This window comes from Vanellus vanellus, assembly GCF_965231255.1.
Source record: "Vanellus vanellus genome assembly, chromosome: 2".
NCBI classification, from domain to species: Eukaryota; Metazoa; Chordata; class Aves; order Charadriiformes; family Charadriidae; genus Vanellus; species Vanellus vanellus.
The window spans coordinates 146,967,006-146,979,571 of record NC_138906.1 but is presented as its reverse complement, the minus strand read 5'-3'; the positions used below and the strand labels follow the sequence as shown (position 1 = coordinate 146,979,571).

General features: G+C 40.5%; 1 protein-coding gene across 1 annotated transcript in view; it reads left to right on the top strand.

Moving 5' to 3' along the window:
* Nucleotides 1-12,314, top strand: part of RNF19A (ring finger protein 19A, RBR E3 ubiquitin protein ligase) — a 63,025-nt gene extending 50,711 nt beyond the window's left edge. Inside the window, exons 6-10 of the mRNA XM_082478950.1 lie at nt 2,758-2,872; nt 4,943-5,104; nt 5,779-5,992; nt 9,556-9,699; nt 10,083-12,314. Of these exons, the coding sequence (XP_082335076.1) occupies nt 2,758-2,872; nt 4,943-5,104; nt 5,779-5,992; nt 9,556-9,699; nt 10,083-10,773 (1,326 nt within the window). The 3' untranslated portion in view covers nt 10,774-12,314. The remainder of the gene's footprint in view (nt 1-2,757; nt 2,873-4,942; nt 5,105-5,778; nt 5,993-9,555; nt 9,700-10,082) is intronic.
* Nucleotides 12,315-12,566: the final 252 nt, after the last annotated feature.

The window sequence follows — 12,566 nt, the reverse complement described above, 5'->3', positions numbered from 1 at the left end:
CTCTTGGATCTAGGGCACAGCTGTTGGAAAAAGTATAGGGTGAAGAGTTTCACTTTGGGAAGTTTAAAAAAAAAAAAAAACAAAAAAACAACAAAAACAAAACAAAAACCAACAACAAACAAACCAACTAATGACAACTGAGGTGTTTTCTGTAGATTTTACATTAAGTTAATGGTAGATTCTCTAGTCCATTTTTCAGTCTGGACTGTTACAGCCTGTTTGAGTGTCATACAAGGAAATGTCAAAATTTTGTTCGAGTCGGTGCATGACATCTGGTTCTCCCCATCCTCAAGGGTAATTATCTTGTCACAGAAGAAAATTAAATGAACCTGATTTCTACCTGAAAAAACGATCAGTGTGGCATCTTTATTTCCTGCATTTGCTTTGGTGTCTACAAGTTACCGGTTTTCAGGAAATTAAAGTTCGATTCATTGGTCTTTAATTCCCCAGCTTCTTTTTTTATGCTTTTTTAAAGATTATCATTGCAGTTTAAATTTTTCCAGTCTTCCTGATTTTATTTTTTTAGACATCTTCTATGAGTAATAATTTTCAAAAATTATTGTTAGTGGCTCTGAAATTGGGCCTACTGAGATATTTTTCAGATAAGATCATGTAAGTACATTCTAACCTGCTGTTTTTCTACAGATCTTGCTCTTTTGTCACCAGTCACCTGGCTCACAGTTGACCTTTAGTGGCAACTGAAAGGAAAAAAAAAATGAACAGGCCTCTAGTTTCATCTGCTGGCTGTCTTTCCTTTTTGTTAAATAGCAATTTGATCCATTTTGGTCTTCCTCTTACTAGCAGTGTACTTGTAGAATAATTTCTTGTTGACTTTGATGTCCCTTGCTTTGTCTCCTCTATTTTAACCTTTCTGATTTTGGCCTGACATCCTTATGCTGTTCCTTTATACCCATTCATAGTAATCTGACCTACTTTCTATTTACTTAATGCTGCTGCTGCTGTAAAGGAAGCTTCGTTGTTCTTTTACAACATTCTGTCTGTCTTCTGCATTGGAAGAGTTTGTGCTTGTGCTTTGATGGAGTTTCCTTAAGGAAGTGCTAATCCTCTCTTCTTACAGATACAAAAGTCTTTTATTGAAATCATTAAATTATTGAAGTAATTTATTGAAATCACTCTTCTTCTGGCCCAGTATTTTTATTTGGATATTCTTTATTCTTTACTCAATATTCTGAAGTCTCTTATTCCAGTCATTCCTACCAATGTAACCTTCTATCTTGATGTTTTCAGTCATTTTTTTTCTCTGTAACCACTCCCTTCCATTTCTTTTTATTGCTTTATGTTTAAGGAATCCAGTAGCCTTTTATAGATACCTTTGTTTGTTGTATGCCTTCTGTTTCAGTAGTTAAAATTGCCAATAACAGTAAAATTCAGTACCTGAGTAGATCCTGCTAATTGCTCAGAACCCCATGAAACCTGATCTTCCTGGGTTTGTAATTCTTACACACTCGTGCTCTGAGGGTGTTCCTGTTCATTTTTTCCTTTTTAATCCGTAGGTATATTCCACATTCAAGTGCTCTCTCAGTCTGTGTTGCTCTTTGTATAATGTACCTCAGAGCAAGTAAATGCATTCTCTTTATACAAAGTGCAGTATCTTCTCTGCCCTTTCCTTGCCTGTCTTGCCTGAACAAATACAAATACTTCAAGTTTATTCCAAAATGAGAGCTACCCTACCAAATCTGTGATTGAAATTATGATTTAGAAAGCACAACATTTATAAAAATTCCAGCTTATTTTTGTCTGTCTTTTTTTTTGCAGTAGCATATTGATATAAAAATATTGTGATTATCCTCTTAGGACTCTCTTGTGTTCCTCCTTAGATGTGAGGATTAACTTAGCCTTATGACAGCCATTAAGATAGCAACCTATTGTTCCTTTGCAATTACGTCTTAAGAATGATGACAGATGAAGTGCATATCCCTAGAAAGCCATGTTCCTAGAGAGGCTAAATTAAATAGCAAAGGGGGAAATCTCCGTGCAACAGTGATCTTCAAAGGTCTTTCAGGTTCATGTGGGACATGCAATAGGTAAGTTTGAGGCAGTCACATTTCAGAGTTGTTGCAACTTGAACCATCAGTAAGGGTTTGGATTAGCAGGTTCCTTGGTAAATAGTAGCACAGCTAAGACTCAGGTTTGCTAAAATATTTCCTGTCTAAACAGTATGTCATGAGAGGGTGCCAGAGCAACGGAGTTCTTGCTCTGCCCCTCTCCCAGGCTGTGTTTGGTGGAGGCTGCCTTTCTACAAGGTTTTCATGGCTCTGTTATGTCACCCTCTGTTTCCATAGATCTAATAATCTATGAAAGTTTCACTCCGTGTTGTTCAAGGGAAAGATGGCTGGGATTAAGAAGTGTCAATTTGATCAGATGTGGTAACTTTTTGATCCTGAAAATTGTCTACATTTCCCAACCATGTATGCTGGTGTAATGATGAAACAAATAAACAAAAAAAAACCAAAAAACTGTTCAATGATTTAGTTCTTTTAACTTGAAGCTGAAAGTAAGTGCCTAGTTGCTGGATCGGAGGACTTCTAACTATTAGCAAGTTGCTTAAAATTAAGGAATGCATAAATTTTCTTTTCTTTGAGATACGGAATAAACCATGACATAGAATGTGGTCTCTCTGGAAGAGAGCAGGGTACAGATTCCAAACTATTATGTGTCAGTTCTTCCATTCTTGCAGCAATGTATTATTGATGATGATAATACTCTAAAAACCTTTTCTTCTTTTCTTCTCTCAAGATTCACAATCGATATGAAGGCAAAGACATTTCAAAGCACAAGCGAAACTTGGCTATAGCAGGTGGTGTAACCTTATCTGTAATTGTTTCTCCAGTTGTAGCTGCAGTAACTGTAGGTAAGCTATTAAATGTTACTATTTCGTGTATCAGTAGCACCTTGCAACCAGAACTCTGTAAGCACTTATGAATAAAGCAGCAGAGATAAGTTCTATAATTTTGTTTTGTAGGTGAAGGAACAGAGACAATGATGAATGAGTCTGAGGTTATACATTTATTGGGGCAGAATGGAGAATACAGTGCTTTAGGAAATGCTTGGTTAAAATGAAGAATTAAAAATAATTTTTATCTTGCAAATTGAAGCTTCATTATCATATCTGGCTTTTAAACCTGAAGTATTTAAAGCCTTTTTAAATGACTGACCAAACACAGACTCTGTTGCCAGAGTCTGTGTTTGAATAACTTCATATCAAACTTTTCTCAACACAGGAAAAAAAAATACATAGTCTCTTACACTTAACATGACAGTAATTGACAAACTATTTGTTATGCTTTGAGAGTCAGTTTGAATTCTATCACATTCTTTCTCATGGGGATTATTGAGGATAGCATGTGAGGAAAATCTGGCTGTACATTACAAAATGCTTGTCGTCTCACCATGTAATTTCAAGATCACTGTAAACAAACCCTGATTTTTTTGAAAGGAGTGGACTTGCCCAGCACTGCCTTGCTTCTCCTTTGTTGAAGCACAGGCATCTTTACAGTTGCGTAGTAAGCTGCCATGGATAACTGATTCACGTTAAGGCCCACCATTTAGTTTTAAGCTGGATCAGTCCCCTGATCCGATTCATCAAGCAGCTGTGTGTGCAGCATTTCCCCTTGTGCCAGAAGTAATGCTCTGAGAGGAATGAGTGGCCTCAGGAAGACGGTGCTGGTTTTAGCAAGTGATGGATTAGCAAGACATGAAGCTGTGGCTTTAAACTGCTTGCACAGTGGTCTGCCGTTGTTAACAAATGCAGTCTCTGGTGTCTGTCTGCATTACATTGCTCTCATGTAGCTGTGGTGTCAGATCCCGGCTAAACAGGTTGTGGGACACAAAGTCTCACAGATGTATTTGTGGGTCTGCTTTATCGCATTCTTTCGAGCTGCTTCTTATTCCTGACCAGAGATAACTTGGCTTTTTAAGGAAAGCAGTTGGGTTTTATTTTGTGGAGTTTCTGCTCTTGCCCTGTTGCCATTAACACATGGCCTCCAGTCTCAGGGCATTATATGGCTTCCAAAATAATGACCTTGAGAATATGGGTTTCCTCCTTGAATGCAGAGGAATTTCTAGTGAAAGGGACCCATAATTGGAACCCTTCTTTTAGATTAGGCTGAGGAGCCTTTACATTGGGCCTGCCTCTGTCCTGGCTTTTTCAGAATGTGCCAGCTGCCATTTTTCAGTCTACCACTTTGCTGTACCTTCTATGTATTTCCATCAGCAAAGCCATAGAATGGTTTAATTCATATGTCAAAGGAGTAACTTTCACAGTCCACTAGCAGTGGTGGGATGCATGTGTGTGTATTATCTACGTACGCTTTAGCCCACAGTGCCTTTCTCTGATTTCCCTTAACTCCTGCCACTCTGCACCACAGAATTGTTTGCTTTTAAAACTTGCATAATTAAATTTTTTTAAATTGATTTAATGTGATACAATAAGTATGAAGATCCCACAGTAATAATAATGCTAAGTCTTATTAAATTGATAGCAAAACCCTGTTTGACTTGAGTGGATGCAAAATCAAGCCCCTTATTAAATTAGTAGAATTAATTTTTAGTTGAGTAACATTTGAAATAGATCTCTGCTATTTCTGCTTCTCAGGTGAAACTTTACAGTCCCCAGTGGAGCTTATATGAACCTTTAAAGTGTTTTCATTTTGTTTGTAAAAGATGTTATGGACATGCTGGAAGTAGTAATTAATCAAGCATTAAGCTTCTCTGCATACCAACGCTAATAGAGGACATTCTGCCTGCTGCAAGTACTTTCCTGTCGCTTCACCTTAGTGATTTACCAATATTTCTTAATTTTGCTCCCTCCTGATACCTTTCAAGTGTGAAATATTAAGTAATCATGGAAAATGAAATCGCTTTTATGAAAGGCTCCAAAATATAAGTCTCATTTAATTAAATACTGTACTTTCCTCTGTAGGTATTGGTGTTCCTATTATGCTGGCTTATGTGTATGGAGTTGTTCCAATTTCCCTCTGCCGAAGTGGAGGCTGTGGGGTGTCAGCAGGCAATGGAAAAGGTGTCAGGATAGAATTTGATGATGAAAATGATATAAATGTTGGTGGAACAAATGCAGCTGTAGGTAAGAAAATCCTGTGTTTCATTTTCTATAAATTTGGGTTTTGTGACTTATATTTGATGGCCTTAGATACTACAGTACTTATTTGTAGAAGAGGTACCATACAGTTAGGACTACCTTCACTTGTTGCTGAAAGACCAGATCTCAGATGAGGATAGCTTCTCTGTATTTGTATTGTGCTGTGCTTGTATAATACAAACATTACAGCTTTTCTTGCACATTTTAATCAAAGCCAGACTCTAGTAGTCTTTTCCATAGGTAAAAGTTTTAAGATAAAATGAATGCTGCTTTTTTAGAATACTGGTTTGTGGAGCTTGCTGGCTTTCATTCTTTTATCTATAATAGGGGCAACTAAATGCTGATCTGGGGCTATTTTTATTTTAATTATATGGCAGTATCCTTTGTGATAGGGTCTCTTTGTTTTCCTTGACTTCATGTTACCTGTCCTATCAATGGTTAACTCTTCAGTATCTTAAGGATGTGATATCAGGTGTAACCATTACAGCAACTCCAAGAAAAGTATCTTTTTTTTTTTTTTTGACAGTTATCTTTTTGTCACAGTATGTTTTATAAATCCTTTTTCTCGGCATAATTTAAAAAACAGTTTCCATGGTCGCATTCTAGAAACTACTAAGTTCTGCTTCCGTGACTGACAAGCCTTCTTTATTTCTGTCTAGATACCACTTCAGTAGCAGAGGCACGTCATAACCCTAGCATAGGCGAAGGAAGTGTTGGAGGACTGACTGGCAGCTTGAGTGCAAGTGGTAGCCACATGGATAGAATAGGAGCCATTCGAGACAACCTAAGTGAAACCGCTAGTACCATGGCCCTGGCCGGGGCTAGTATAACAGGGAGTCTCTCAGGAAGTGCAATGGTTAACTGCTTTAACAGGTAAGAGACATGCTTCCTACTGTACAGTATCCTGCTCTACATGTAAGCAAAGTGGTATTAACTAAGGGGTTTTATTTTTATTTTTTTAAATTGGTTCCTATTGAAAGGAACTGTCCCTAGGAGATAGAGGCAGTTCATGTCTGACAAACTTGCTGATTTCCAAGGGATCCTGCCAGACCACAATCCCAAAGAATTTGAATATTTTGCAGGCTGAGTGGGGCCTGAGATCTTGTTCTCCTGCTACCCAGGAGTCAGAGGGAGGCGCCTCATGTCTAACACAGTCGTGTTCCCTGCTGCATCTCACCCCGAAGTCAGAACTGCTGACTTGTTCAGTAGTCTGCAAGTACTAAGCTGTGCCTTCAGAACACCTGGGTAGAGTATGGATTCAAAATGGACTTAGGCAGGAGGGGAGGCCACCTGGCCTTGCCGAGGTGGCAACTTCTTACTGCTTCTGTGCAGGATGGCATCACAGAATCACAGAATTATCAGAGTTGGAAGGGACCTCTAGAGATCATCTAGTCCAACTCCCCTGCTAAAGCAGGATTGCCTAGAGCACATTACTCAGGACTGCATCCAGGCGGGTCTTGAAAATCTCCAGGGAAGGGGACTCCACGACCTCCCTGGGCAGCCTGTTCCAGTGCTCTGTCACCCTCACCGTAAAGAAGTGTTTCCTTGTGTTTGAACAGAACTTCCTGTGTTCCAACTTGTGCCCATTGCCCCTCGTCCTGTTACTTGGAACCATTGAAAAGAGCCTGGCTCCATCCTCCTTCAACCTACCCTTTAGATACTTGTACGCCATAAGGTCTCCCCTCAGCCTTCTCTTCTCCAGGCTAAAGAGTCCCAGCTCTCTCAGCCTTTCCTCATAAGGCAGATGCTCCAATCCCTTAACCATCTTAGTTGCCCTTTGCTGGACTTGCTCCAGCAGTTCCCTGTCCCTCTTGAACTGGGGAGCCCAAAACTGGACACAGTATTCCAGTTGTGGCCTCAGCAGTGCAGAGTAGAGGGGGAGAATTACCTCCCTCGACCTACTGGCCACACTCTTCCCTATGCAGACCAGGATTCCATTGGCCTTTTTGGCGACAAGGGCACATTGCTGGGCCATGGATAATTTACTGTCTACCACAACCCCCAGATCCTTCTCCTCCAAGCTACTTCCCAGCAGGTCCGCCCCTAACCTGTACTGGTGCTTTGCATTCTTCCTCCCCAGGTGCAGGACCTTGCACTTGCTTTTGTTGAACCTCATTAGGTTCTTCTCTGCCCAGCTCTCCAGCCTGTCCAGGTCACGCTGGATGGCAGCACGGCCCTCTGGGGTGTCAGCCACACCTCCCAGTTTGGTATCATCAGCAAACTTGCTGAGGATACACTCTGTCCCCTCATCCAGGTCATTAATGAATATATTGAACAAAATTGGACCGAGTATTGACCCCTGGGGGACACCACTGGTTACAGGCCTCCAACTAGACTCTGTGCTGCTGTGCACAACCTTCTGAGTTCTGTCCCGCAGCCAACCCTCAATCCACCTCACTGTCACCTCATCTAGCCCATACTTCCTCAGCTTCCTAATGAGGATGTCATGGGAGACAGTGTCAAAAGCCTTGCTAAAGTCAAGGTAGATGACATCCACGACTTTCCCCTCATCCAGCCAACCAGTTATAACATCACAGAAAGCTATCAGATTGGTCAAGCATGATTTACCCTTGGTAAATCCATGTTGACCACTTCCAATAACTTCCTGTTCCTCAACGTGTTTGGAGATGACATCCAGAATGGGTCGCTCCATTACCTTCCCAGGGACAGAGGCGAGACTAACCGGTCTGTAGTTCCCTGGGTCCTCCTTCTTGCCTTTTTTGAAGATTGGAGTGATGTCAGCCTTCCTCCAGTCCTCAGGCACCTCTCCTGTTCTCCATGACCGTTCAAAGACGATGGAGAGTGGTCTAGCAATAACATCCACCAGCTCTCTCAGCACTCATGGATGCATGCCATCAGGGCCCATGGACTTGTGAATGTCCAGCTTGGCCAAGTGGTCTCTGACACGGTCCTCCTCAACTGAGGGAAAATCTTCCTCTCTCCAGACCTTCCCCTTTGCCTTCAGAGTATGGGATTCATGAGGGACAGCTTTAGCAGTGAAGACCAAAGAAAAGAAGGCATTCAGTAACTCTGCCTTTTCTGTGTCCTCCACCACTAGGGCACCTGTCTCATTCACCAGTGGGCCTACATTTTCCCTAGTCTTCCTTTTCCTATTGATATACTCAAGGAATCTCTTCTTATTGTCTTTAATTGCAGTGGCCAAGCTGAGTTCTGATTGAGCTTTGGCCCTTCTCATTTTCCCCCTACATAGCTTTGTTATATCTTGATAGTCCTCATAATTTGCCAACCCCCTTTTCCAGAGAATGTAAACTTTCCTTTTTTTCCTGAGGTCCAGCCAAAGTTCTCTATTTAGCCAGGCTGGTCGTCTTCCCCGTCTGCTCGTTTTTCGAGACAAGGGGATGGCCTTCTCCTGCGCTTTTAAGAGCACCTGCTTGAAGTATGCCCAGCCTTCCTGGGCACCTTTGCTCTTCAAAACTGCCTCCCAAGGGACACTCTCGACCATGCTCCTAAACAGGCTAAAGTCTGCCCTTCGGAAATCCAAGGTGGCAGTTCTGCTGGCTCCCTGCCTTACTTGATCAAGAATTGAAAATTCTATCATTTCGTGATCACTCTGCCCAAGGCGACCTCCAACCTTTACATCCCCCACAAGACCTTCTCTGTTAACAAACAGTAGGTCTAGTAGTGCACTTCCCCTAGTTGGTTCCTTCACCAGCTGTGTTAGGAAGTTGTCTTCCACATACTCCATCAAGAGTTCCCTTGTGCTGGGACAGGTGTTTCAGGCTGTGACTGCTGAGTGAGGTATACTTATCCTCCTCTTTAAAGAACTGAGTGTGGAAAACAAAACAAAAAAACTCTTCCAATTCGCTGTCACAACATAGCTAAACAAGGCATCTGGAAAAAAGCTTGTAATTCAATTTTTGGCTTATCTGCTTAGCCAAATTTAGGATTGCTCTGTTTTCTGTTATTCCTGTTGCAGTTGGTAACAATACAATATAAAGCAGAGTACAAAACACAGTTCTCTGCCTGCTGCTTGATTAATAATAATTTTGCAGCCTGAGAAACATGGCAACTATCATGTCTCAAACTTATGTACCTTTCTGATTGTGTTTTCCATTTTAGATACAGTATGCCATCTGCATCAGAATTGTAGCTAAACCTGGAAGTTGTTCTTGTAAATCTCAGGGGAGAAAGAATCCAGAAACTCTGGTTAATATGCAACATTTTGCTTTGTTGGGAAATGAATCTGGTTTTGCTTTGGGGTGGTTTTGGTTTCTTTTAATAAAAAAAAATAGTCATTTTTGACAGTGGAAAGAGAGAACGTGTTTCAGTAGGGTAGATAGGCACATCTATACTGGAGTAACTAATAAACTACTTTAGACTTCCTCCACCATTCAGTCATCAAGGTGACGCTAATTTTTAACAGTGTGCTTTAACTGTAGTAGCAGTACATGCAATTCTTTGTCTTTCTCTCCAAGACTGGAAGTACAAGCAGATGTGCAGAAAGAACGATACAGTCTGAGTGGAGAATCTGGCACAGTTAGCTTGGGAACAGTTAGTGATAATGCCAGTACCAAAGCAATGGCAGGATCCATTCTGAACTCCTACATCCCTTTGGACAGGTAAGAGAAAAGTGGTGGAAACAGAAGATTAATAAGCCTTGCTTATTAAAGGATATTCTAAGCATGCCTCAGCTGTTCTACTTTAACAACTACCCTTTGAAACTGCAGATTTTGTAACATTGAATGACATGCAGCGGCTTACGTTTTGCCAAGGTTATTTCCAAAGAACTGCACAATTGCTGTAGCTCAGTAAAGTGTTTGGTCTTTCAGACTTTGTGTTTTTCTTTGGGCTGTTTATTTGGTTAAACACTTAACTTCTCTAGAACAAGTTAGAGATGTAACTTTTGCTATGTATCTTGGAATTTGTTTTGGAGTTTGTTTTGCTGTGTTAGCTGGCTTGTCTTACATGACCACTTACACTCACGGACTCTTTCTCGTTCTAGGGAAGGCAACAGTATGGAAGTGCAAGTGGATATTGAATCAAAGCCAGCCAAATTCAGACACAACAGCGGAAGCAGTAGTGTTGATGATGGCAGTGCTGCGGGTCGTAGTAATGCCGGTTGTTCATCGGCCTGCTTGCCAGACAGTAAATCTAGTGCCACCAAGTGGTCCAAAGAAACAACAGCAGGAAAAAAATGTAAAGGTAAGCTGAGAAAGAAGAGTAGCATGAAAATAAATGAGACAAGAGAGGACATGGATGCTCAGCTGTTGGAACAACAAAGCACAAACTCCAGTGAATTTGACTCTCCCTCTCTTAGCGATAGTATTCCATCTGTAGCAGATTCTCACTCGAGTCATTTTTCTGAGTTTAGTTGCTCAGATATGGAAAGTATGAAAACTTCCTGTAGCCATGGTTCCAGCGACTATCATACTCGCTTCACCACAGTCAGTGTTCTCCCAGAGGTGGAAAATGATCGCTTGGAAAACTCTCCACAGCCGAGTGGAATCCCTGTGCCTGTTCCAACAGCCCCAAGCACCGATGTTCCACAGCTGAGTTACATTGCTGAGGAAAGCATTAATAATGGATCTTCGACAGATGTCGATTTAGGTGTTGGTGAAACACTGAAAGAAACAAACAACAACCATTCACAACATGCTGTGGAATTAAGCACTGCTATTCAGACTGAAATTTAAGCCTATAAGTGCTGCAAAAATATATTTACCACTAAAGAACCCTGTCTGAAAGCTGGTTGAATTACATGCGACTTCCGTAAGTGTCAGGTGACCAGCAGAAGCAAGGTTTTGATACAACTGCATTTTATATATACTTGTCTGTTAAGGCAAAATACTTCATATGGATCTTCGACGTGTGTGAAGAGACATGAAGGCTTTAACCAAGTGCATTACAGCAGTACAAATACGTCCATGTTTTGTATTTTTGCCACAACTTTGCTTGAAAGCATATACTTGGTGTATTTAGATAAAAATTGGTAAATTCTTAATATGTTAAATGCTGAAATGAATAATATGTCCTGCACTGTTCACTTGGAAAATATGGGGTTTCAGATAAATGGGTGTTAGCTGAGTGTTAGTGACTTAAAACCATTCTTGTGTGAACCCTCTTTAAGGGAAGCAAAAGTTTTGCAGAGACCTATACAAACATATTTCAACAGTGAATATTCGTAATGATAATTTTGTTTCATAACTGGACACTCTATATTTAGAATGCATGTAGAATGAACCGCGTATTTCCAGATGGATGTAGCCTGTGTCAGAAGCGTTTGTGTGTGTGTACACTTTGAGCAAGGTTATGGCATTTTACATAATTTTGAAACAAAAGAAATTGGTACTTAGTATATGGTGGAATGGAGGTGTCACCTGTGAAGAACAGTGGGGTTACTTATTTATTCATGCAACCAACCATGCAGCAGATAAGGCTACTATATAGTGTGTAAAAACTGTAAAATATCAATCCAGTGATTTATAAGCATTATAGAAAAGCAGATGCAGTCACCTTTCATTAGGGGGAAAAATGGTGCCCCATCAATTCTTGGTGCCTTTGGAAAAGACTGGGTTTGAAGTGCCTGGTCGTTTGAGGATTTTACTGTAATGTTTTCCAGAATGTCCTCTTTGGCCACCTTGGATCACAAAAGAAAATCCTAGTGAATAAAATGACTGTGGTAGATAAATGTATAATAATAATGAAGTATTAGCCTACCAAAGACTCACTCAGGCTTTAGTGGACATGACATCTCTTTGCAAGACATGCATATCTTCAGTCCCTGAATCAAAGTGTGGTGCAATGACTGCCTAAGTGCAAAGATGGGTTCCAAATATGCTGGCTTTTTTTCTTTTTCTTTTGCATATGGAAGATGTACAGCTGAACACAAGCTGGAGGTGGCCAAAGCGCCTGCACTGTTAACATTTTTTTGCTATGTAATTCACTAAAATGGGAAAAAAAAATGTTGTGACTATCAGAATAACAGTTAACAATGTTCTGTCTTGTGTTTCATGTATTGCCATTATGGTGCTACTGGAAGTTCGGTTGGATAAAAAGAAAATGCCATGAGCTGCAGTCCTCTTCCATGACTTATCCTCACCAGTTTCAGTAATATGCTTATAACACTAGTGCCAGTTATGTTATTTGGTAATGCTTGTTACAGTATTTGTATATTTGCAATTCAGTTTTGCTCAATAATATGCGTGTAAACTGCATATCTGAAATAAATGTCTAAATACTGGCTTCTAGTGGTCCTTTGTTTAGTGTGCTGATTAGCCTTATAAAAATGCGTATTTTCCCAGAAGGTGCTTTTTTGCTGTAAGGTGCTGACTGCTGTTGTGTCTCATTGCTATTCTGTAAGATGAAATCACCTTGAAGTCTTGTACAAATGCAACTAACTTTAGATCTTACATTTCAAAGTATCGGAGCATTCAACTTCCAAAGCACACCTAACAAAATGGAAGTGCTTAAAGGCAATCTGAGCTGC